Source organism: Enhydra lutris, unplaced genomic scaffold (genome assembly GCF_002288905.1).
Source record: "Enhydra lutris kenyoni isolate GAN:26980312 unplaced genomic scaffold, ASM228890v2 scaffoldscaffold2, whole genome shotgun sequence".
NCBI lineage: Eukaryota > Metazoa > Chordata > Mammalia > Carnivora > Mustelidae > Enhydra > Enhydra lutris.
The window spans coordinates 48,630,306-48,657,466 of record NW_019154086.1 but is presented as its reverse complement, the minus strand read 5'-3'; the positions used below and the strand labels follow the sequence as shown (position 1 = coordinate 48,657,466).

At 38.1% G+C, this 27,161-nt stretch overlaps 1 protein-coding gene across 1 annotated transcript in view; it reads left to right on the top strand.

Annotated features, from left to right (window-relative positions):
• Positions 1-27,161, top strand: part of LOC111150924 (MYCBP associated and testis expressed 1) — a 93,494-nt gene that overhangs the window by 29,193 nt on the left and 37,140 nt on the right. Inside the window, exons 7-9 of the mRNA XM_022508617.1 lie at positions 19,937-20,114; positions 23,604-23,761; positions 26,099-26,281. Coding sequence (XP_022364325.1) covers positions 19,937-20,114; positions 23,604-23,761; positions 26,099-26,281 — 519 coding nt within the window. The remainder of the gene's footprint in view (positions 1-19,936; positions 20,115-23,603; positions 23,762-26,098; positions 26,282-27,161) is intronic.

Genomic DNA, 27,161 nt, shown 5'->3' with positions numbered 1-27,161 from the left:
CTCTTTCTGCTTGACTTATTTCACTCAGCATAATCTCCTCCAGTCCCGTCCATGTTGATACAAAAGTTGGGTATTCATCCTTTCTGATGGAGGCACAATATTCCATTGTATATATGGACCATATCTTCTTTATCCATTCATCTGTTGAAGGGCATCTTGGCTCTTTCCACCATTTGGCTATTGTGGCCATTGCTGCTGTGAACACTGGGGTATAGATGACCCTTCTGTTCACTACATCTGTATCTTTGGGGTAAATACCCAGTAGTGCAATTGCAGGGTCATAGGGTAGCTCTATTTTTAATTTTTTTTTAAGATTTTATTTATTTATTTGACAGAGATCACAAGTAGGCAGGCAGAGAGAGAGAGAGAGAGAGGGGAGGAAGCAGGCTCCCCGAGGAGCAGAGAGCCCGATGCAGGGCTCAATCCCAGGACCCTGAGATCATGACCTGAGTCGAAAGCAGAGGCTTTAACTCACTGAGCCACCCAGGCGCCCGCCCTAGTCTATTTTTGATTTCTTATGGGATCTCCACACTGTTTTCCAAAGTGGCTGCACCAATTTGCATTCTCACTGGAACCCAGTGTAAGAGGGTTCCGGAAAGGGACTTTTGGAAATGACTAGACATTAGCTTCTTGAACTCACTTGATTGTAGCTGGGAAACTGAGAGCCAGAGAAGCCAGCTCCTCCTAGGTGTTAGAGATAGTTGGTATACTGTAATGATTTTTATTAAAATGAGTTACTTTTGTTTCCCAGTTGTGACAGTTTGCTCTGGTCAAGTCTGTGTCATAGACAGTAAAGATGTTCATATCTGAGACCTAATTTGGTTCTTGTTTCCTGGCTCACCTTACAAATTCAGAAGCATTCTTTACATCCATACTTGAAAGTAGAGGCTCTACTTTGAGATGAGATTTTCAGATGAGGTTTCAGACAGATTAAAAATATGCTGAAACTTTTCCCTTCTGCTCTGAATATGTATACATATTAGTGTATATATATATGAAAATATATATTGGTTATATGTTTATTAGTGTGTTTGTATACACATATATACTTTTTAAGAAAGGAAGAAAATTTTCATAGGTTAGACGTGTAGACTAACTAAAAGGAAGAAATAGGTGGGAGCATATGATGATGAGCAGGGACTGTGAATGGTGGGGAGCCAGATCTGAAATGCCTGCCTGAACTAGAAGAAGCAGGACTTTTCTCCTGCCCACAGGTGGGACTGAAGCCCAGTGCCTGCCAACACAGATGCTGAAGTATCAGTAAAAACCACTGAGTCAGGTCTACCCCCTTATTTGTAAGGCCCTTAGTAGGAGCTTAAATGGAGGCCTGCATACTATATGTATAGATGTTTTAAAATGATAAATCAAGTTAATATCTGTTAAGTAAAATATTTTAAGGAAAAAGATCTGTATTTTTCACAAATATATCTTTTTTTCTATTTAAAAAAAAAAATATTTATTTATTTTCAGAGCGAGAGAGAGAGCATGCGCAAGAAGGCAGAGTGGCAGGGAGAGGCAGAGAGAGAAGCAGGCTCCCCGCTGAGCAAGGAGCCCGATACAGGACTCGATCTCAGGACCCTAGGATCATGACCTGAGCCGAAGGCAGACGCTTAACCCACTGAGCCACCCAGGCGTCCCTACAAATATATCTTTATAAAAAGTTGAAAGGACAAGTTTAAATGGAAAATTCTTAGGTTCCTTGGGATTCTTTGGTTGAATGGGGCAGCAAGAAAAGAGGCTGCCTGTGACTTACTTTTTTCTCTGGCTCTGTTCCACATCATGAGGGGCCTGTCATGTATGCATGTGATTACTTCACTTTGTTTTTCCAATCTCTGCATTCATATCCCTGTAAACAGCTGCCACGTGGCTACTCCTTGGGTTTAAGGATGAATAAACAGGGGCACCTGGGTGGCTCAGTTGGTTAAACATCTTCTTTCAGCTCAGATCATGATCCCAGGGTCCTGGGATCAAGCCCAACATTGGGCTTGCTTGGTGAAGAGCCTGCTTCTCCCTCTCCCTCTGCTGCTCCTTGTGCTTGTGATTTTTTTCTGTCTCTCTGTTAGATGAATAAAATCTTAAGAAAAAGTGGGGGGGAGTGGACAAACAGCAGCATATAGTCTGCCCAGGGGAGTCTGAATTCTAGGAAGAGGTCCATGTAGATACTGCAAGGAGGCTTGGGCCATTTGTTCAAGGAATTCCAAGGTCTCTAAGAGTAGAGTAGGTTCAGCTGGGCATAGTCTGTTGAACTCCTCATCTTATGATAATGGGCAGGGCTCTAAAGAATGAGGCTGGAGAGCTATCCCTTTTGCCAGGTCATAGAGTATTACTACCCATGGTGCTCATGAGAGAACTCTACAGATGATCTCAACCCAAGAATCACAAAACATCTAAAGAACACAGGTACCAGGAGTGATCCACAAAAAGTTAAAAAAGAGAGAGAGAGAGAGAGAGAATAAATTCCTGAGCAAACAGAACAAATGGAGCAATCTGAAAAGGACTTGGGGAATACTTTTTATATCCTCAAAGAGACAAAGAGGGATAAAGCATGAAAACGAGAGTGGGAGCTATGAAAAAGAACCAGTTGCAATCACTGGGAAGGAAAACTATGAAGTTTGAAATAAAATGAGCTCAGTAGTAAACTAGGCAGTGCTGAAGAACAAATTAGTGAAATGAAAGAGTAAATGAACAAATATTCCAGAATGCAATATTCAAAGGTAGAATAAGGTTAAAAAGGAAAAAAAGGTAAGAGCCATGGGGGATAGGATTATAAGATCCTATAATAGAATGGTGGAGAAGCAATGCAAGAAAAGATAATGGCTGAGAAAGATAAATGGCTGAGAATTTCCCAGGACTAAAGAAAGATATGAATCATGTACTGTTGGATCCTATTGGCTAGTATTTGGTGAGAATTTTTGCATCTGTGTTCATCAAGGATATTGGTCTGTAATTCTCTTTTTTGATGGGGTCTTTGTCTGGTTTTGGTATCAAGGTAATGCTGGCCTCATATAATGAGTTTGGAAGTTTTCCTTCCATTTCTATTTTTTGGAAGAGTTTCAGGAGGATGGGTATTAATTCTTCTTTAAATGTTTGGTAGAATTCCCCTGGGAAGCTGTCTGTTCCTGGGCTCTTGTTTTTTGGGAGATTTTTGATGACTGCTCCAATCTCCTTACTGGTTATGGGTCTGTTCAGGTTTTCTATTTCTTCTTGGTCCAGTTTTGGTAGTTTATATGTTTCTAGAAATGCATCCATTTCTTCCAGATTGTCAAATTTGCTGGAGTATAGTTGCTTATAATATATTCTTATAATTGTTTGTATTTCTTTGGTGTTGGTTGTGATCTCTCCTCTTTCGTTCATGATTTTATTTATTTGGCTCTTTTCTCTTTTCTTTTTCATAAGTCTGGCCAGGGGTTTATCAATCTTATTAATTCTTTCAAAGAACTAGCTCCTAGTTTCGTTGATCCGTTCTACTACTCTTTTGGTTTCTATTTCATTGATTTCTGCTCTGATCTTTATGATTTCTCTTCTCCTGCTGGGTTTAGGTTTTCTTTGCTGTTTTTTCTCCAGCTCCTTTAGGTGAAGTTAGGTTGTGTACTTGAGACTTTTCTTCTTTCTTGAGAAAGGCTTGTATCGCTATATACTTTCCTCTCAGGACCACATTTGCTGTGTCCCACAGATTTTGAACAGTTGTGTTTTCATTATCATTTGTTTCCATGAATTTTTTCAATTTTCAATTCTTCTTTAATTTCCTGATTGACCCATTCATTCTTTAGTAGGATGCTCTTTAGCCTCCATATATTTGAGTTCTTTTCAACTTCCCTCTTGTGATTGAGTTATAGCTTCAGAGCATTGTGGTCTGAAAATATGCAGGGAATGATCCCAATCTTTTGGTACCAGTTGAGACCTGATTTGTGACCCAGGATGTGATCTATTCTGGAGAATGTTCCATGTGGACTAGAGAAGAATGTGTATTCTGTTGCTTTGGGATGGAATGTTCTGTATATATCTGTGATGTCCATCTGGTCCAGTGTGTCATTTAAGGCCTTTATTTCCTTGTTGATCTTTTGCTTGGATGATCTGTCCATTTCAGTGAGGGGGGTGTTATAGTCCTCTATTGTATTATTGTTGGTGTGTTTCTTTGATTTTGTTATTAATTGGTTATATAGATGGCTGCTCCCATGCTAGGGGCATAGATATTAAAATTGTTAGATCTTCTTGTTGGACAGACCCTTTGAGTATGATACAGTGTCTTTCCGCATCTCTTATTATAGTCTTTGTCTTAAAATCTAATTGATCTGATATAAGGATTGCCACCCCAGGTTTTTTTAAATGTCTGTTAGCATGGTAAATTCTTTTCCACCCCCTCACTTTAAATCTGGAGGTATCTTTGGGTCTAAAATGAGTTTCTTGTAGACAGCATATTGATGGGTTTTGGTTTTTTGTCCATTCTGATACCCTGTGTCTTTTGATTGGGGCATTTATCCCACTTACATTCAGGGTAACTATTGAGAGATATGAATTTAGTGCCATTGTATTGCCTGTAAGGTGACTGTTACTGTATACTGTCTCTGTTCCTTTCTGGTCTACTACTTTTAGGCTCTCTCTTTGCTTAAAGAAATGCTTTCAATATTTCCTATAGGGCTGGTTTGGTGTTTGCAAATTCTTTTAATTTCTTTTTGTCCTGGAAGTTTTTCATCTTTCCTTCTATTTTCAATGATAGCCTAGCTGGATACAGTCTTCTTGGCTGTATACTCTTCTCATTTAGTGCCCTGAATATATCATGCCAGTTCTTTCTGGCCTGCCAAGTCTCTGTGGATAAGTCTTCTGCCAATCTAATATTTCTACCATGGTATTTTACAGACATACAGCTTGTCCTGAGCTGCTTTCAGGATTTTCTCTTTGTCACTAAGACTTGTAAGTTTTACTATTAGAGGATGGGGTGTGGACCTATACTTATTGATTTTGAGAGGGGTTCTCTGTTCCTTCTGGATTTTTATGCTTGTTCCCTTTGCCATATTAGGGAGATTCTCTACTATAATTCACGCCTCTCTCTCTTTCTTCTTCTGGAATCCCAATTATTCTAATATTGTTTCATCTTATGGTATCACTTATCTCTCAAATTCTCTCTTTGTGGTCCAGTAGTTGTTTGTCTCTCTTTTGCTCAGCTTCTTTATTCTCCATCATTTGGTGTTCTATATCACTAATTCTCTCTTCTGCCTCATTTTTTATTGCACCTCATTAATAGCTTTTTTTATTTCAACTTGGTTAGATTTTAGTTCTTTTATTTCTCCAGAAAGGGATTTCATTTCTCCAGAAAGTGTTTCTCTAATATCTTTCATGCCTTTTTTGAGCTCAGCTAGCACCTTGAGAATTGTCATTCTGAACTCTAGTTCTGACATATTACCGATGTCCATACTGATTAGGTCCCTAGCCATCGGTACTGCTTTGTGTTTTTTTTGTGGTAAGTTTTTCTGCCTTGTCATTTTATCCAGACAAGAATATATGAATGAGAGAATAAAATACTAAAAGGGTGACAAAAACCCCAGAAAAATGTACGCTAACCAAATTGGAAGAATCCAAAACCGGGGAGGAGAGGAAAAGGGGAAAAAAAGAAATAAAAATAAAAAAATTTTACACATTAGACTCTGTGTAAAAAATTTACACATTACACACACATTAGACTGGTGAATAGAACAGAGCCGCCCACTTGATTTTGGGTGTATTTTGATCTCTTTGAAGAATCTACCTCCCAAAATTTTAAAGAAAGAAAAACTTATATATATACAAAAATAAGGGTAAACATGATGAAGGGGTGGAATATGACTGTATAAATGAGAATTAAAAAAATTCTAAAAAAAGAATTGATGAGATAAGTTGGTTGGGAAAAGAAAAAAAAGAGGAGGGAATGTACTCAGGTTGGAGACTAGAACAAATCCATGTGCTAGATTAGGGTATATTTTGATTAGAAGAAATTGTACCCCAAAATTTTTTTAAAAACCTACATGCATACAAAAAATAAGGTTAAATACAATGAAGGAATAAAATATGATATAACAATGAAGGTTTAAAAAGATTTTTTTCTTTAGAAAGGTATTGTTAAGATAAACTAGTTTAAAAACATTAAAAGAGGAAAGAGGAAATGTTAAAAAAAATAGGATAAGATAAAAAAACTAGGGCGCCTGGGTGACTCAGTCATTAGGTGTCTGTCTTCAGCTCAGGTCATGATGCTAGGGTCCTGGGATGAGCCCCACATCGGGCTCCCTGTTCTGTGGGAAGCCTGCTTCTCCCTTTCACTCTGCTGCTCCTCTGCTTGTATTCCCTCTCTTGCTGAGTCTCTGTCAAATAAATAAATAAAATCTTTTAAAGAAATATTTTTAAAAACGTAACTGCAAAACTAAAGGATCATGGGGAAAAAACCACGAATTCTATGCGTTGCTTTCCCCTAGCTCTGGAGTTCCGCTGTTCTCCTTGATCGGTGAGCTTGGTCTTGGCTGGATGTTCTTGCTGATATTCTGTGGGAGGGGCCTGTTGCAGATTCTCAGATGTCTTTGCCTGAGGCAGAATTGCACCACCCTTGCCAGGGACCAGGCTAAGTAATCTGCTTGGTTCGCTCTCGGAGCTTTTGTTCCCTGAACACTTTCTGTACTGCTTTGGAGGATGGAAATGAAAATGGTGGCCTCCCAATCTCTGGCCCAGAGGAGCCAAGAGCTCGGGGCCCCACTCCTCAGTGTGCCCTCAGATACAAGCAATCACTCTTGTCTCCCTGGTCTCTGGCTGCACTCTGAGCTCACCCGGCCTGTGACTGAACATTTCTATCTCTGGCGCACAGTCCCATTTGGAGTCTCCAAACCCAGCAGATTCCTGCTGCACTGCTTCTCCCAGAGGAGGAAGGTGAGTCTCCCTGGATCTGCCACTTGTGGGGTCCCTGCTCAAAGAGCAGTGACCCAACTGTGCCTTGGATCATGGTTTAAGGTAACCCCGATCGGAAAGCTCACCCTTTGGCTCTGTTTCTGTAGTTGGCTTCCCCGCTCTGATACCTGGCAGCTCTGACACACTCAGACACCCCCAATCTTTCTGTGACCCTGTGGGACCTGAGACCACACTGTCTCCACGAGGGCTTCACCCCCGCTTAGCCTCTGGAGTGATGTCCCTCAGTGAAGCAGACTTCTAAATTTCTGATTTTGTGCTCCACTGCTTGCCGGGAGCCCCCCATCCCCTGGTCCATCTTCCTGTTGCTTTTGATTCACTTCTCCCCACATCCTACTTTCAGAAAGTGAAATCAGAAAGGAAATCTACCTTTTTGTTCCTAGAATTGCTCCTCTTCTTCTTTTCTATCTCCTTTTGAGTTTGTAGGTGTTCAGAAAGGTTTGATAACTTCCTAGCTGAACTCCGGGACCTGATGTCATTTCAATCTGCTACTCCTCCACCATCTTGCCTCTCATTCAAGATGATAATTTTTTAAAAAGTTTTTTTGGGGGGTGCTCGGGTGGCTCAGTCGTTAAGCATGTGCCCTCAGCTCAGGTCATGATCTCAGGATCCTGCAATCAAGCACCGCATCCGGCTTCCTGCTCAGTGGGAAGCCTGCTTCTCTCTTTCCCACTCCCCTTGCTCGTGTTCTCTCTCTTGCTTTCTCTCTCTCTCTCTGTCAAATAAATAAATAAAATCTTTGAAAAAAAAGTTTTTATTTATTCATTTGAGAGAGAGAGAAGGCACAAGCAAAGGGAGGGGCAGAGAGAGACAACCAGGCTTCTCATTGAGCAGAGAGCCCAATGCAGGGCTCCATCCTAGGACCCTGAGATCATGACCTGAGTGAGCCAAAGGCAGATGTTTAACCTACCAAGCCATCCATATGCCCCGTAAAGATGATAATTTCTTTTTTTTTTTTTAAAGATTTTATTTATTTGACAGAGAGAAATCACAAGCAGGCAGAGAGGCAGGCAGAGAGAGAGGAGGAAGCAGGCTCCCCACGGAGCAGAGAGCCCGATGCGGAGCTCGATCCCAGGACCCTGAGATCATGACCCGAGCCGAAGGCAGAGGCTTTAACCCACTGAGCCACCCAGGTGCCCCAAGATGATAATTTCTTAAAAAAAGAAGCAAGTATTAAAACTCTATGTTAGGATTGGCAGACTATGGTCCAAAAGCCAAATTGACCTATTGCCTTTTTTTATATAGCTTGAATGCTAAGAATGGCTTTTACACTATAAAATAGATGAAAAAAAAATCCTATTTTGTAGCATGTGAAAATTGCATGAAATTAATAGTTCAGTGACTCTAAAGAGGTTTTATTGGAACACAGCCACACTCATTTGTTCATGTACTGTCCGCCTGCTTTTGCACTTCATTTTTTGGAAAAAAAAATTTTAAATTTTAATTTCATTAATTAACATACACTGTTATATTAATTTCAGGTGTATAAGATAGTGTTTCAACAGTTCTATACATTACTAACACTCATCACAATAAGTTTATTCTTTAATCCTCATCACCTATTTCCCTCCTTCCTCCCTCCCAGTAGCCAGTTCTCTATATTTAAGAGTCTATTTTTTGTTTTTCTTTTTTTTTTCTTTGTTGGTTTGTTTTGCTTCTTAATTTCCACTTGAGTAAAATCATATGGTATTTGTCTTTCTGTGACTGACATTTCACTTAGCATTATGTTCTCTAGCTCTATCCATGTTATTGCAAATGACTAGATTTCATTCTTTTTTATGGCTGAATAATATTCTATTGTGTATATATGCCACTTCTTATTTATCCATTTATAATTCTATGGACACTTGGGTTGCTCCCATAATCCGCCTTTTATAAATAACACTGCTATAAACATAGGGGTACATATACCTTTGGAAATTAGTGTTTTTGTATTCTTTGGATAAATGCCTAGTAGTTCAAGTACTGGGTCGTATGGTAATTCTAGTTTTCATTTTTTTGAATAACCTACATGCTGTCTTCCATAATGGTTGCAGAAGTTTGCATTCCTGGGGTACCTGGCTGGCTCAGTGGAAAGAGCATTCCACTCTTGATCTCAGGGTCATAAGTTTGAGCTGCATGTTGGGTATAGAGATTATTTAAAAATGAAATCTTAAAAAATGTTTTGGGGCACCTGGGTGGCTTAGTTTGTTGAGTGTTGGACTCTTAATTTTGACTTAGGTCATGATACCAATGCCTGCATCGGAGTCATGCTCAGTGGGGAGTCTGTTTGAGATTCTCTCCCTTTCCCTCTGACCCTCCCCCCACTCACTCATGCACTCTCTCTCTCTCAAATAAATATATAAATCTTATAAAAAAATTTTGCATTCCCACCAACATCAAGGTTCCTTTTTCTCCACATCCTTGCCAACACTTGTGATTTCTTACTTATTTTAGCCATTCTGACAGGTGTGAGATGATCTCTGGTGGTGTTTTTGATTTGCATTTTCCTGTTGATGAGTGATGCTGAACATCTTTTCTTGTGTCTGTTGGCCATCTGTATGTCTTCTTTGGAGAAATGACTGTGTGTGTGTGTGTGTGTGTTGAGTTGTAAAAGTTCTTTCTATATTTTGGATACTAACCCTTGGTCAAATATGTCATTTGCAAATATATTCTTTCATTCAGTATGTTGTCTTTTAGTTCTGTTGGTTGTTTCCTTTGCTGTGCAGAAGCTTTTTATTGTAGTCCCAGTAGTTTATTTTTGTTTTTGTTTCCCTTGCCTTGGGAGACTATCTAGAAAAATGTTGCTGTGACCAATTCAGCGAAATTATTGCCAGTGTTCTCTTCTAGAATGTTTATGGTTTTAGGTCTCATATTTAGGTTTCTAATCCATTTTGAGTGTATTTTTGTGTGTGGTGTAAGAAAGTAGACCAGTTTCATTCTTTTGTGTGTAGCTATTTGGTTTTCTCAACACCGTTTGTTGAAGAGACTTTTTCCCATTGCATGTTCTTGCCTCCTTTGTGGAAAATTAGTTGACCATAAAATTATGGATTTATTTCTGGGCTTTCTGTTCTCTTCTGTTGATTTATGTGTCTGTTTTTGTGCCAGTACCATACTGTTTGATTACTATAGCTTTGTAGTATATTTTGGATTTTGGGATTGTGACACCTCCAGTTTTGTTTTGTTTTGTTTCCCAAGATTGGTTTGTCTATTTGGAGTCTTTTTGTGGTTCCATTCAAATGTTAGGATTATTTGTTCTAGTTCTGTGAAAAATACTGTTGGTATTTTGATAGGGAGTACATTAAATCTGCTTTTAAGGTTGCTTTATGTAGTATAGACATTTTAACAATATTTGTTCTCCCAATATATGAACATGGAATATCCATTTGTATCATCTTCAATTTCTTTCCTCAGTGTTTTATAGTGTTCAGAGTAGAGGTCTTTTACCTCCTTGGTTAAGGTTTTTTTTTTTTTTTAAGATTTTATTTATTTATTTGACAGAGAGAGACACAGCAAGAGAGGGAGCACAAGCAAGGGGAGTGGAAGAGGGAGAAGCAGACTTCCTGTTGAGCAGGGAGCCCAGATATGGGGCTCGATCCCAGAACCCTGGGATCATGACCTGAGCTGAAGGCAGTTGCTTAATGACTGAGCCACCCTGGCACCCCTCCTTGTTAAGTTTATTCCTTGGTATTTCATATGATTTTTATACTTTGTGCTGTTGATGTGATATATCATGTTGGTTGATACTGAACCACCCTCGTATCTCAGGAAAAAATCCCATTTGATCTTGGTAAATGATTTGTTCAATTTGGTTTGCTAATATCTGGTTGAAGATTTTGCATTTCTGTTCATCAGAGATATTGGTCTATAGTTCCCTCAGTCTGTCTCTCTTTTTTTGTAGTGTCTTTGTCTGGTTTTGGTATCAGAGTACAGGTGGCCTCATAGAATGAATTTGAAAGCTTTCTTTCCTCTTCTATTTTTCAGAATAGTTTGAGAAGAATAGGTGTTAACTCTTTAAATGTTTGGTAGAATTCACCTTTGAAGATGTCTGGTCCTAGACTTTTGTTTGTCAAAGTTTTTTGATTGTTGATTCAATCTCTCATGCTGGTGATCAGTCTGTTCACATTTTCTGTTTCTTCCTGATCAAGTTTGGGAGGTTATATGTTTCTATTTCTTCTGGGTTATCCAGTTTGTTGGCATATAATTTTTCATAATAGTCTCATAACCCTTGGTATTTCTGTGGTATTGGTTGTTATTTCTCGTCTTTCATTTCTGATGTATTTTTGAGCCCTCTCTTTTTCTTTTTCTTTTGATGAGTCTGGCTAAAGGTTTATCAATTTTGTTGATCTTTTCAAAGAACCAGCTCCTGGTTTCATTGATCTGCTCTATTGTTTTTTTAAAAATTTTCTATATTTATTCATTCTCTAATCTTTATTATTTCCTTTCTTCTGCTAGTTTTGGGCTTTGCATATATATTTTTTTTTTTTTTTAGCTCCCTTAGGTGTAATGTTAGGTTGTTTATTTGAAGTTTTTCTTGCTTCTTGAGGTAGGCCTATATTGCTATAAACTTCCCTTTAAAATTGCTTTCCTGCATGTCAAAGATTTTAGGCCATTGTGTTTTCATTTTCATTTGTCTCCATATATTTTTCAACTCCTCTTTGATTTCTTGGTTGACCCATTCATTGTTTAGTAGCCTGTAACTTAGCCTCTATGTATGTGTGTTTTTCCAGATTTTTTTTTTCCTGTGGTTGATGTCTAGTTTCATACTGTTGTGGTTGGAAAAGATGCATGGTACTTCAGTCTTTGTGAACCTGTTGAGACTTGCTTTGTGGCCTAATAATGTGATCTGTTCTGGAGAATGTTCCATATGCACTTGAAAAAAATGTGTATTCCACTGTTTTAAGATGGAATGTTCTGAATATATCTGTTAGATCCATGTGGTCGAATGTGTCATTCAGAGCCACTGTTTCCTTAATCATTTACTGTTTAGATGACCTATCCATTGATATAAAGGATGTTAAAGTCCCCTACTATTATTGTGTTAGTATCAGTTGCTCCCTTTAAGTTTCTTATTAGCTGCTATATATTTTCGGGTGTTCCCATCTTCTTGTTCAATGGTTCCCTGTGTGATTATATACTGTCCTTCTTTGTCTTCTGTTATAGTCTTTGTTTTAAAGCCTATTTTGTCTAATAAAAGTGTTGCCACCTGGCTTTCTTTCACTTTCATTTGCATAATAAATGCTTTTGCATTTCTTTACTTTTAGTCTGCATGCATATGTCTTTATGTCTGAAGTGAGTCTCTTGTAGGCAGTATATAGATGGGTCTTGCTTTGTTGTTTTTTTTTTTTTTTAAAGATTTTACTTATTTACTTACTAATTTATTTGTTTGAGAGAGTGTGTGAGTTGGGGGAGGAGGAGTGGAGGAGGAGTAAAGGGAAGAAGAATCCAGATAGACTCTGTTCTGAGCATGGAGTCCCACACAGGCTTGATCTCACAATCCTAAGATCACAACCTGAGCCAAAACCAAGAGTCAGATGCTTAGCCAACTGAGCTACCCAGGTGCCCTGATGGGTCTTGCTGTTTTATCTATTCTGTCACCCTATGTCCTTTGATTAGAATGTTTAGTTCACTTACATTCAAAGTAATTACTGAGAGGTATGTACTTATTGCCATTTTGTTACGTGTTTTATGGTTGTTTTTGTAGTTCTTATTAAATTCCTTTCTTTTCTCGTTCTCCTCTTTCAAGGTTTGCTAGCTTTCTTTATTGATATACTTTGGTTCCCTTCTCTTTATATTTTGCATTTCTATTACTGGTTTTTGATTTGTGGTTACCTTTAGATCTATATATAACATCTTATGCATGTAGCAGTCTATATTAGGTTGTTGGCCACTTAAGTTTGAACCCATTGTAAAAGCACTAAATTTTTATTCCTCTCCCCTGCCATATTTTAGGTATATGGTGTTACACTTTATGTCCTTTTATTTTGTGATTCCCTTGGCTGATTTTTATAGATATACTTTATTTTACTGGTTTTATGCTTCCTACTTTTCTTACTCCTGCTTATGGTCTTTCCTTTCCACTCACAGAGTCTCCATTAACATTTCACATAAGACTGGTTTAGTAGTCATGAATTCCCCCAACTTCTGTCTCCCTGGCAAACTTTTTCTCTCTCCTTCTATTCTGAGTGATAGCTTTGTTGAATAGAGTATTCTTGGTTACACATTTTTCTCTTTCAGCACTTTGAATATATCATGCCACTCTCTTCTGGCCTGCAGTGTTTCTGCTGAAAAATCAGCTTGTTGTCTTACAGGGTATTTCTTGTATATAACTACTTTTTTTTTCTTGCTGCTTTAAAAATTCTTTACCACTACTTTCTGCCATTTTAATTACCATGTGCTTTGGTGTGGACCTCCTTGAGTTGATTTTGTTGGGGGCATTTTGCGCCTCCTGAATCTGGATTTCTGTTTCCCTCTCCAGATTTGGAGAGTTTTCAGCTATTATTTCTTCAAATAAAATTTTCTTCCCCCCACCCTTTTCTCTTTTTCTTGGATCCTTATAATGCAAGTGTTATTACACTTGATGATGTTGTTGAGTTTCCTTAATCTATTTTCATTTTTATTATTCTTTTTTCTCTCCTGTTCAGCTTGATTGCTTTCCATTACTCTGTCCTCCAGTCACTGAAATATTCATCTGCGTCCTCTAGTGTACTATTTTTTTCTCTCCAGTGTATTTTTAACTTCAGTTATTGAGTTCTTCATTTCTGATTGGTTCTTTTTTGTTTTCTCTCTTTGTTGTGTGTCTCACTGAGTCCTTCACTCTTTTCTCCATTTCAGTGAGTATGTTTATGACGATTACTATTCCCTACCAAGCATATTGCTTATCTCCATTTCATTTAGATTTCTTATGATTTTTCCCTGTCCTTATTGTGATTTTCTCCTGATCTTTCATTTGGGACATATTCTTCTGCATCCCCATTTTGTCTAATTCTCTGTGTCTGTTTCTATGTGTTATAAGTCAGCTACATCTGCTCCTGAAAGTCATGGATGTATGAAGAGGTGGTCCTGTAGTGCCTTGCATTACAATATCCCCTTTTCACCAGACCCTGGAATTTCAGGGGTGTCTTCTGTGCATCATGTTTGTGCCCTACTGTTGTGGCTGAGTTGTGTTTACCTTCAGTCTAGTCATCTGCAAAAGCTCTTTGCCTGTTGTGGGCAGGGTTTGGTCCCGTGTTTTAATTTTGCCAGTCTGGGATTGCCTTGAGCTTGAGTTGAGTCAGACCAGAGGTTTGCCAGAGCTTCAGTAGCACTGAACAGCAAGGTATTCTTCCTGTATTGTCCCTTGAGATAGTTTTGTTGGTGAGTGGGACCAGCAGTTAGTTCAGAAATCTGCCCCCAGCCCACTGCTATGTGTGGTTGGACTGGTATGTGTGGTTATCTTCCCCTCTCCTTGGGACAGGAATTGCTTGGAGTGGTGGTGGCCCCTTTTTGGGCTGCTTGCATAATGCCAGCCTTGGATGGACTTTTGCCAAGGATGGTTCCACAGGAGACATGGGATCAGAGTTAGTAGTGTCAGCAAGGTCTGTCAGTATGTATGGAGGTGACCTGCAGCTGCCTGGGACAACTCTGCTGAGGCCAGCTTGGTTGGAGAGGGCAGATCTTCAGAAGACTGTGAGGCAGGGTATGCTATTAGAAAGGTTGGTGGTGATTATTCCTGCTGTGCTGATTCTGGCAATTGTCCATATATCTACACTGGAGGGTGGAGGTGGGAAATGGCCCCTGCCAACTGTTCCTCGAGGAGTCTCCCAAAGATCCCTGCCCCTCCAGCACAAACTCTGAGATAGTAAATAAACCCCCCTCTTGTATATCCCAGATGCTCATCAAATTTCTGCTTCTAAGTTGAATCTCAGTGGAGCTATTTGTTGTGCTGTCTCTTTAAGGGTAGGGGCTCAGTTTTCTCTCATCCTCCACTCTCCCAGAGCTGAGCCCACTGATTTTTTTTTTAAAGTTCCAGGTGCTAAGCCATACTGATTTTAAGAGATAGCAAAGCTGGGCCCCTCTGCCAAATGTTACAGGGATTCCTCTTTCTGGTGCCTGTCCCCTGTGCCTGGGGTACCTGGCATGGGTTCTGTCCTCTTTGTACTCACTGCATTCTTCCCTTTGGTGGACAGTCCTGCAGGTCTGTTTGGCTCCCACTATGTCTTTGTCTTTCCTACCCTCCTTAGTGTGGCCTCTTTTCAACATATAGGTGTGAAGTCTGTTCTTCTAGTCTTTGTTTTTTGTTTTTTGGTTTTTTTCTGGTTATTTACACTGATGAGGATGTATCTAGTTGCATCTGTTGGATGAGACAAGCCTAGGATCTTCCTGTTCTGCCATCTCCCCACAAATCCTTCCTCTACATTTTTAATATAGTGATGATTAGGATGTGTTCCTGGCATTTAGCACATGGGATGGGGCTTGGGATGTAGGCTGGCATGGATACTAAATATCCTATCCTGCATTCAGCAGTCCCATATAAAAAATAAGTGTATGCTCAGTATGGCTGTGATATCACTGATTGAGTGATGCTGACTTTTTGATTGAGAAATGCTGACTCAGTGCAGTAAGAGGGAAAAATTCAGGTATGAGGATTAGAAATAAAAAGCAAAACTATACTTGTAGACAATTTACTCATTTAGAAAATCAAATGAAATTACAAATTACCAGAACAAAGAACCTGAGTTGAAGGTAGGTGATTATGGAATTGACATACAAAGATCAATAGCTTTCCTATATATGAGCTATGTCTATAAATCTATAAGATTATATTTGAAAATAAAATCTTAAAGCAACAAATAACAACCTAAGAAAGTCACTTAACAAAAACGTGTGTATAGCATTATGGAGAAAAATATAAAATGTTCCTTAAGCATGTGAACAAAGATTTGATAAAAAGAGGAGCATACCATGTTTATAAATGGGAAGACTCCTGCTTGAATAAATAAATATTATTTCTCCCCTAAATATTTTATACCTTCAAGCAATGCTAATCCAAATCCCTATTTCCAGTATAACTGTGTATATGTAAGTCAGTATCTTTGCTCTTCTCTTCCCAGAAACCACACAAAAGCAATAAGCACAACACAACTCCCACAAGGTACACTTTCAGTGAAACTACAAAAAAAAAAAAAAAAAAAAAAAAGTAAAGAAAATCTGTGAACAACTACTAAGTATTTGTTAGGACTACAAAAAGCAACTGAGATTAGGCAGAAACAATGTGGGAGGAAGTAAGGAAGGATGAGCTGTGGGAGAGCACCTGGGGAATCTCAGAGGGCTTGAGGAAAATTCTGGGAGGCAAGTTTGGCAATATCCAGAAAAATTTAAAGTGATTATATTTTATGATCTAGCTGCTAGACTTTAGGTCCTTCTAAGGATCCTAGAGAAATTTTCATATGGACATAATGAGAGCAGTACAAGGATGTTTTTTGCAGCATTACTATGTGTATTCAAAAATTGAAGCAATCTAAAACATCAGTTTTTGGAAGATAGCTTAAATTCTGGTTGAGTCCTACAATGGAAGAATGAAATTAGATCTCTTTCTGTCAGTGTGACTAGTGTCCCCAAGACAAAATTGAGTAAAAAAGCAAGTTGCTGAGTGATACTTATAGTAAAATATCATGTATGTAAAAATTAAATAAAAGACTAGTGTTATACTTTTACTTATGTATAGTTCATTTTTTTCCAGCTTTATTGAGATATAATTGACATATCATATACATTTAAGGCATACCATGTGATGATTTTATGTATATATATATATATATATATATATATATATATATATATATTTTACAAAATGATTGCCACAATTACTTAACACACCCATCACCTCACATAGTACCATTTTTTTTTTTTGGTATGTGTGGTGAGAACATTTGAGGTCTACTCTCTTGTTAGCTTTCAAATATACAGTATAGTATTTTTAACTATAGTCATTATGCTGTATGTTAGATATCCAGAACTTATTCATCATATAACTGTAAGTTTGTACCCTTTGACCACTTTCACCCATTTCTCCCACTTCCTTGCCCCTGGCAATCATCAGTCTACTCCCTGTTTCTATGAATTCAGTTTTTTTTAGATTCCAGATGTAAGTGAGATCACACAATTTTTGTTTTTTTCTGTCTGACTGATTTTACTTAGCATAATGCCCTCAAGTTTAATTCATGTTTTCACAAGTGGCAGGATTTCCTTTCTGTATGGCTAAATTTTATATATTTTATATTACATATAATAATAAAATTTATCACATTAATTATAGTCAGTATTAATTATATTAAATATTACATATATGATAAATTTTGTTATATCACATAGTAATCATATTTAATATAATGTTAATTATATTTAATGTTATATAGGAATTATATACATTTATATCATTTTTTTACATAGTCATGTGTTGATGAACACTTAAGTTGTTTCAATGTCTTAGCTACTGTAAATAATGCTACAGTGAACATGGTGGGGTACAGATATCTCTTTGAGATAGTAATTTCATTTCCTTCAGATGTATACCCAGAAGTGGAATTGCTGAATCATATGGTACCTCTGTTTTTAATTTTTTGAGTAAGCTCCATACTGTCTTTGATAGTGACTATAGCAATTATATTCTTGCCAACAGTGTACTAGGGTTCCCTTTTCTCTATATCCTTTCCAGCATTTGTTATATCTCGTCTTTTTTAAAACAACTATTCTAACAGCTTTGAAGTACTATCTTTTTGTGTTTTTCTTTTGTAGTTCTCTGATAATTTGTGATATTGGGCGCCTTCCATGACCTGCTGGCCATTTGTATATCTTCTTTGGAAGAATGTCTATTTAGGTCCTTTGTCCATTTTTAAATCACATTATTTTCATTTTTTGATTTGTAGTAGTTCCTAATATATTTAGGATATTAACCCCTTATCAGATGTATGGTTTGAAAATATTTTCTTCCACTCTATAGGTTGCCATTTCATTTTGTTACTTATTTCTTTTGCTGTGCAGAAGCTTTTTAGTTTGATGCAGTCTCATTTTTGTTTATTTTTGCTTTTGTCATTTGTGCTTTTGGTGCCATATACAAAAAAAAACCATTGCCAAGACCAATATCAAGAAGCTTTCTCCCTATGCTTTCTTCTAGGAGTTTTACATTTAAGTATTTAATCCATTTCAAGTCAATTTTTGTGATTGATGTAAGTTAGGGATTCAGTTTCACTCTTTTACATGTAAATATCCAATTTTTCCAGCCCCACTTACTGAGGAAAGTATCTTTCCCCCATTGAGTATTCTTGGCTCCCTTGTCAAATATTAGTTGACTATATTTGGGGTTATTTCTGGGCTCTTGATTCTGTTTCATTGGTCTATGTGATTGTTTTTATGCCAGTACTGTATTATTTTGATGACTGTAGCTTTATAATATAGTTTGAAACCAGGAAGTGTTATGCCTTCAGCTTTGTTCTTCTTTCTCAAAATTGCTTTGGCTCTTCAGGAGTTTTTTATGTTTCCATATTAATTTTAAGGTTGTTTTTTCTATTTTTTTTAAAGATTTTATATATTTATTTGACACAGAGATATAGATCACAAGTAGGCAGAGAGGCAGGCAGAGAGAGAGGGGGAAGCAGGTTCACCGCTGAACAGAGAGCTTGATGTGGGGCTCAATCCCCAGACCCTGAAATCATGACCTGAGCCGAAGACAGAGGCTTAACCCACTGAGCCACCCAGATGCCCCTGTTTTTTCTATTTCTGTAAAAAATGTCTTTAAATCTTACTAGGAATTGTACTGAATCTGTGTATGGCTTTGGGTAGTATATTTTAACAAATTAATTCTTCCAATCCATGAACATGGGATATTTTTCCCTTTACTTTTGTCATCTTCAATTTCTTTCATCAGTATTTCATAGTTTTTAGTGCATAGATCTTTTATCTCCTTGGTTAAATTTATTCCTATTATTACTACTACTACTACTACTACTACTATTATTATTTTAAGATTTTATTTATTTGAGAGAGAGAGCACGCACGAGTGGGGTGGGGAGGGTCAGAAGAAGCAGGAGAAGCAGCCTCCCCACTGAGTTAGGAGACTGAGGAGGGGTTCAATTCCAGAACTCTGGGATCATGACCTGAGCTGAAGGCAGATGCTTAACTGACTGAGCCACCCAGGTGCACCCCATTTTATTATTTTTTATTCTATTATAAATGGGATTGTGTTCTTTATTTTTTGGTAGTTCATTGTTAAAATAGTTCATTGTTAAAATACAACTGATTTTTGTATGTTGATTTTATATCCTGCAACTTTACTGAATTCATTTGTTAGTTCTAACCGTTTTTTATAGTTTTTCGAGTTTTCTGTATATAAGGTCATGTTATCTGCAACAGAGACCATTCACCTCTCCCTTTTCAGTTTGGTTGGCTTTTGTTTCTTCTTTGCCTGATTGCTCTGGGTAGGACTTCTAGTACTATATTGAATAGGAGTGATAAGAATAAGCTCTTGTTTTGTCCCTGATCTTAAAGGAAAAGCTTTCAACTTCACTGTTGAGTATGATGTTAGCTATGGGCTTGTCTATAGAGTTCATTTCTGTTTCATTTCTCTAATAGAGAGGGAGTATAGAGTAGTAGATAAGACCACAAAGGTTAGATTGCCATGTTCAAATCCTGATTTCTATCACTTACCAGCTGTGACCTTCTTTGAGTAACTGATATTTCCTTGCATTTCAAAATATTGATTTGTCTGATATAGGGCATTCCAAGGTATGATTGTTTAGTAGTCAGACAATATTCTTCAAATACTGTCTAGCATTTTATGTGCAACTAAAATGTCTTCTGGCCGAATAAGTAACAAGAGGCAGTACATGGCACAGATAAGCTATGAGGCACACCAGGAAGATGTTTCCTAATATCATTTTGTCTTGTCATCACCCTTGAAGTTCAAGAGAACAGGAACTGAAAGGGAATAAATTAAATACTGAAACGTACATGAGTTTGTTCATATGCTTCTAAGGTGCTTTGCTTCATCATCCAGGTCGAGGTCTCCCGGCAGGACAAGCTGAGGTTGAGATGATAGAACGTGCCCGGGAGAAGCGTGCTTGGGAAGCCACTCTTCCAAGTCTGAGTGACTCCTTCCAGTTTGAGAAGAGGAGGAGGATGATGAATGTGATGGAGAGGAAGGAGTGGGCCTTCAGAGAGCAGGAGATTGAAAAGTAAGTTCTAGATTACCCAAATATCTGTACCTGAGCTGTTGGTGTAATGTAAATACTTTTTATCTGTAAAGCATTTTCCCAAATGTATGGGTTTAAAAGCAACCTGCCACCTATAGAGATAGAAAGTTGGGTTTCTGGTTCTTTTGGGAATAATAGCTCTATAATTTTCTTCCTAACAATATAAAAATGTATAAGGCCCTCTTCATATGTTAAGTTTTAAGTATGGAACCCAGATTTGAACAATTCCTCAAAACATCTGTGATTCTTCTCTTCCCTTTTCTCTTTAAAGAAAATCTAATCTAGACTATCACAGAATCCCATTGAAATGCCTTTTGTTTTTTTAAAGATTTTAAAAATTTATTTGACAGAGTGAGCACGAGCAGGGGGAGCAGCAGAGGTTGCTGCAGGGGGAAAGGGAGAGGCAGGCTTTCCACTGAGCAGGGAGGCCAATGTGGGGCTCAATTCCAGGACCCTGGGATCATGACCTGAGCTGAAGGTGACTGAACCACTCAGGTGCCCCTGAAATGTTTTGTTTTTGTTTTTTTAATTTTTTAAACTGTAGTTCATTAACATACAGTGTGATACTGGTTTCAGGAGTAGAATTCAGTGCTTCATTGCTTACATATAACACCCAGTGCTCATCACAAGTACCCTCCTTAATCCCCATCACCTATCTTGCCCATCCCCCACCCACTTTCCTGCATCAACCCTCAGTTTGTTCTCCATTGGTAAAAGTCTCTCTCCTTTTTCTTCCCCTTCCCATATGTTCATCTATTTTGTTTCTTAAATTCTACATATGAGCGAAATCCTATGGTATTTGCCTTTCTCTGACTTACTTTGCTCAACATAATATACTCTAGTTCCATCCACTTTGTTACAAATGGCAACATTTCATTATTTTTTCATGGCTGAGTAATTTCCTATTGTGTGTGTGTGTGTGTCTGTGTGTGTGTATGCCACATCTTTACCATTCATCATCAGTCTTTTGAACTGACCCTTTCTGTTCATTCCCAGCGCCACCCTCTCTGGGGATATCTTCATATCCATCAGCCTCCTAGCTAATCCTCTTATTCTCCCTGCTACTGGATTCGCAGTCAGGATGCCTTGGGTTCTAGTCACAGCCCATGGGGCATTTTTTATTTAAAAGACAAATTGTGGAGTTCTTCAATTAAGAGATGAGCTCACAGTGCACAAATAACAATATGCTGTGGTACTTTTGGTTTTCAGTTATTTATCTAATGTATTTGCAGTAATAAGGCTGTCTTTGGAATGTATAGAAAGGATGAAAACCCCCAAATTACAGCTCCCTAGCAATAAGGAAAGGAAAGGAAGGGAACTTGATAAGGTTGTCGTTTGTCCTAGGCTGAGCTGAGGCACTTCACTGCTCATAGCGATGCCACCACAGCCCCTGACAGTGCGCTTACACACAAAAAAGTTAAGAACCAGAGCCTCAGTGTGGTTCTGAATTCAAAATATGTTTATCTTTTTACAACACCTTCTGTTAACCCTGAATTTGTGTGATGTTTTGGTAAAAACTTGCAATTAAAGAACGCAAAGGTGTTAGGTATTGGGTGCCCAGTCCTGTCTGTAGAAAATTAAATTTATTTTTGCAATTTGGAGAGGTATAGTCTTATCAGAAGGGCATTAAAAACATTTAAAATGTTTCTGGGTAGTTCTGTTTAGGGTAGGTGGAGAGTTGGGAAAGTTATTGTGAGAAGCTAGCCTCTGAGCTAGATGTTGAAGGGTGAGTAAGAAGCCATCAGTTTGATAATATTAGTGATTATGATTATGATATTTACAAAGCATGTTACAGTTACAGAGTGCTTACTATGTGTTGGAGCCATGTTCCAAGCCAGTAGTTCTCAAATTGTGGTCCGCAAACCAGCAGCGTCAGCATTACCTGGGAATTTGTTAGAAATCCAGATTTTCGGGCACCATGAGGACTCCAGATTATCTGATGCATGCTCAAGTTTGGGAACTACTACTGTTCTACCATGTTGTATGTATTAACTCATTTAATGCTCATGACAATCTTATGGGATAGAAATTATGTCCATTTTATGACTAAAGGAATTGAGGTTCAGTGATGAATTTGAGAATGAGCCTAGGATTTCTAACTTCAGACAGAAAGGTGACTCTTGGTCTGTGGCTTATTTTTAAAAACACCTGTTTCTCCATATTTTTCGCTTTTCACTACTTCCCCACTCTCCCTTGTATGTTCGCTTTGAGAAGCTCCCCCAGTATGACATGTTAGCTCTGTCTCTAGTCCTTTGAGTTGTACTTTCCTCTACTGAGGCCTCACTTTTCCCTTGTGTATGTGGCAAATCTCAATCCTTGTTTATTCTCAAGACTAGAGTTCATGGCTCCTGTAAGGAAGACTTCCCCACCTTCCTGGATCCACTGGGAATAGCACTAGACATAGACATTCTGTCATTTCTTCTCCCACATTCTTCATTCTTCTGGTCTGGTATTTATCTTCTTGTGCTATAAAATACTAGTTGATATGCCTGCTCCAATAGAATAGTGCTTCTTGAGAGAAGGTGTTTTATTTTGTTCATCATTGTTTGTTTCCTGCTTGGCATATGGTGAGCACTTTCATAAATATTTGACAAATGAGTGGCTGAATAAATTACTCTATGAATTTTTAAGTAAGAGTAAAATGTTCAAATGTCTATTTTAGGAAGGAAAATCTTGACAGCTGTTTGGAGCAAGATTAGAAGGAGAGACTAGATTAGCAACTAGAGTCAAAGTTAGGAGAGGGATGTTAAAAACATGAGCTAAGGGATGGATGTAAGAAGTGTTTTAGAAGAGGAATTATTAGGGGAGGGAAGAAGATGTAAGAAAGGGTAGGTTTCTTGTGGAACAAAATGAGTGGGGTTTGTTTGAGGTTGTCAGGGGCTAGCTGGAAATTCTAAGTAGACAGGAATTCTGGTTCAGAAACACCTGGTCCGGAGGTAGAGATTTTGAAGTCATGTGTACATGGTTGTATACACATGAGCAAGGTAGCTAGCTCTAGGAGAACAAGATATAGGTAAGGGGAAGGGAAACAAAAATTAATTGGGTGTCTGTATGTGCCAGACACTGCCATTTTCACATTTATTCCTTAAAATAGCATGCTGCTTCATTTTCTCTTCACTCGTATTACTTAACTCCCCGGCTAATACCTATGGACTTGGAACTGTGCACAAACATCTTATTGTTCTTTTAGGCCCATCTGCCTAGAGAGCCCTTTTATTTGACTGGCATACTCTTCTTTGCCTTTCAGAACTACGCCCATACATATTCCTTTTATAGAGAGACTCACTATTGAGTTGCCTCCCTCAAATAGCCAATCCATTTGTCATACTTTTGCCAGAGCAGCCTTTTTAAATACATGAATGTGATACCAGCCCCAACAGAGCATCCTGTTTATAGCAGGTGTTTCCCTTCTCTGTAGTAGAACACTCTGAGATACCAAATAGGTCTTTATGTTTGGTGATTTACTTAAAGACTTCAGGAGATTCGCCTGGAAATTCTAAAAGAGCTGCTGAGAAAACGTGATGAGAATCAGAACGAAGTGAACATGAAGCACCTGAATGCCCGGTGGTCTCAACTGCAGGAAGCAAAGGAGGCAAAATTGGCACGGATTCAGCACACACACGTCTCAGGTAATGGTGTCATATGAACAGTGAAGGGAATGGGAGGGTTGACTTTGCTTTGAATCTTTGAGCAAACCTGATTTAGGTACAATTCCTTCGAGTCCTAATGTTATTAAATAAGTAAAGGAGATGAATTATTTCTCAAAAGTAGAAGAGTGGAAGAAAATTCCTTACTGAGAAAACCAAGTATTGATGTTCTAACAGGCAGTCCAGCTATTAACATTATGTGTGTGGGGGGTGGGGTAAGTGTAAGGGGTTGGCCTTCCCATATTCATGGATTGAAGTCCTGGATAGGGAGCCCTATTTCTCAGTCTTTTTTTATTATTGCTCTTAAATGAGACATTTAATCATCGTTTTTCCTGCTCACCCCCTGCCAAGAAATTTTAATACCATGGATATACTGTATATCTGTTTGCATACTATCTCTGTACATATAAAAAGAGCAGTCTGTAGATGATTAAGAATGACTATATCAAAATTTTAAATTAAAATTTAAAAAGGGGCATCTGCATGGCTCAATTGGTTAAGTGTCCAACTCTTATTTTGGCTCAGGTCACGATCTCAGGGTTGGGAGATTAAGCCCCACGTTGGGCTCCTCACTGGGCACGGGGGCTACTAAAGCTTCTCTCTCACCCTCTCCCTCTGTCCCTCACCACCCCTCATCTCTGTCTCTCTCCCTCTCAAAAAAAAATTAATAAAAATAAGGATTAAAAATTTTAACTCATTAGTATTTATAGTTTTATTTGCTTAGGAACTTTTAATGTAATTTACTTTTAAAATTGTAATATTTCAATTACATGTGCAAATTAGCAATTTCTATGCCTAATAAACAGAATAATCACAATATTTAAAAAACCAAATTTGTTATTTATCTACAAAAGTAGAACAATTATAAAAATTCCTTAAAATCAAAAAAAAATTCCTTAAAATTATTCTCAGTGAACTTAACTTTTAAAGTTTTCTTGATGTGAGAAAATAACTTTTAACTAGATGCTAGGTATGCATTTAGATATTGTCAACTGTTTCTTTTTAGTACTTCACAATAATAAACGATGGGTTGACTAGCTTGTCTATTGTATTCTATTCTATTCTAAAGTCCTCCTGTCCCTCTCTTCCGCCCTCTGGGATCGGTCACCTTCCAAAAAACTTCCTGCACACATAACTTTGTTTTAGGCTCTGCCTTTGGGGGAACCAAGGCTAAGACATTACTCATATGTCACTTCTTCAGTGAGGCCTTCAAGGACACCCCCACCCCCCATAAATTAGGTACCTGTTATCTGCTCTCACTTATATGCCCCTGAACTTATTTTGTGTGTGAGACGATAACTTTTAACTAGCTGTTAAGTATACAGTTAGATATTGTCAACACTTTTTCTCTTCAGTACTTGATCTAACTAATGATGAGCTGACTAACTTTTGTAGATAAATAACAAACTGAAGGTTGCTGGAGGGGAGGGGTAGAGGGATGGGGTAACTGGGTGATGGGCGTTAAGGAGGGCACTTGAGATAATGAGCACCGTGTGTTAGATGCTACTGATGAATCACTGACCTCTACTCTGAAACTAATAAAAAAAGATAAATAACAAAATATAAACTTTTTGTTTAATTCCCAAACCCCACGTCACACACAAAAGTGTGGAGAATCAAACATAAATGCCCACAAGGCAGCAGTAGTACATGCAGCCGCCTCTTACAGTAAGACTTTGCCGTCCCACAGTATGGGTTTGCACCCATCGTGAGTGCACAGTGTGGAACCCTGGGGGGTGGATCTGTGATAGGCGGAGAGGTAGCACAACTCCTCAGCTGAGTAAACTCCCAGTGTGCACAGCTGAGCCTTTTCCATCTGACGGCCAAAAAGTTCTGAAAGCTCCAAGCTGGGATATATTGTGTTTTATTCTGTTGTTAGGCAAGGTAGAAAGAGATTATTGAAGAACCTGTTGTCTTCCTTCCCTTGCAGTTATTTTCCCAGGAGAAAATAATTCTCCAGAACTCCACTGACCATGTCTTTCTTGGTTACTTTGAATTTCTTTCATTAGCTTGACAAAACTCTTCCTGAGTTTTTGTAAGTAAGTTTTTGTAAGCTCTTACCTCAGAGCTTGGAATGCACTTATAAAAGACTTTTGATGAGTACCAACTGAGGACACTAACTGACTCAGCTTCTGTTGCTCCCACTTGTCTCATGATGACCTGGGCTGTGAGATGACAGACCTGGCTGCAGTGAGCGGTCATCATGAAATTCAGTCAGTTCAGTAGCTTCCCTGTGACTAAAAGTAGAACTGGCTTATTATTATGCATTTGTTCAGAACAACACTGTGAAGATAGTCACAGAGGTATGTTTTATTGTAGCAATCAGAAAACTTGTGGGAAAAAGAAAGAATATAGAAGGAAAGTTGGAGAGAAGAAATATCATCAGGGATTATTGTGATTATGCATCACAGGTCTATGGACCTCTGTCTCGTCTTGGTCGTTTCCCTGACAACAATTCAGAGGACTTTGTAGTAAAAAACCACTATCTCAACACCTATGAAGGTAAGCAATTTACATAATTACAAGTCCAGTATAAGAGGAGTATTAAAGTACTAAAAGAGAAGTATTAGATTAAAGGCGAAACAACAAATAAAAATATTTTCAAGAAATAGCAATGAACACATTTAATGTTATTAATAGGAGTACATACAAACCGATAAAAACTCCTAAGATCCAAATAAATATATATCTGTTTTTACCTACTAAACATTTAAGCATGTTCAATGTCACAAAAATGAAACTGAAAAAGCTTTTATACCGGTTTTTCAAAGTAAACAAGGAATATATCATGAAATCAGCCCTTTAAAAAGAACTATTAGTAAACTAGTGGGCAAGGAAATGGGTAACTAGGGGACAAGTTCATAGAGAGGACTATACCTCTTGCCAAGTCCCGGAGAGGCTCATTTAGATTATTTAAATTTAATTGACAAGTTGAAGCATATACATGGCCAAGATCATGAATTGATGGTCACACTGTTGAACTTGTAGCTCTGGCTGATCATCTCCAGAGCAGAATACAATAAACTGGTGTATAGCGACCAAAAATTGGTGGTCCCATATATCATATGGTCACTAATTTTCTGTTGGTTATTGTCATAGAACTTAATACTTTTTTGTAGGGAAATATTTAATTAGAATGCATTTCTCAGGGTCCCTGGGTGGCTCAGTCTGTTAAGTGTCTGATCCCAGGGTCCTGGGTTCAAATCCCACATTGGGCTCCCTGCTCAGTGGTGAGTCTGCTTCTCTATCTGCCCCAATCCCCTTATGTGCTCTTTCTCTCTCTCTCTCTCTCTGAGAAATAAAATCTTTTTTAAAAAAGAATGCATTTTTCATTTTGTAGTCTAAATCACCAAGAACATGAGAACATTAATTATGTAGAAAT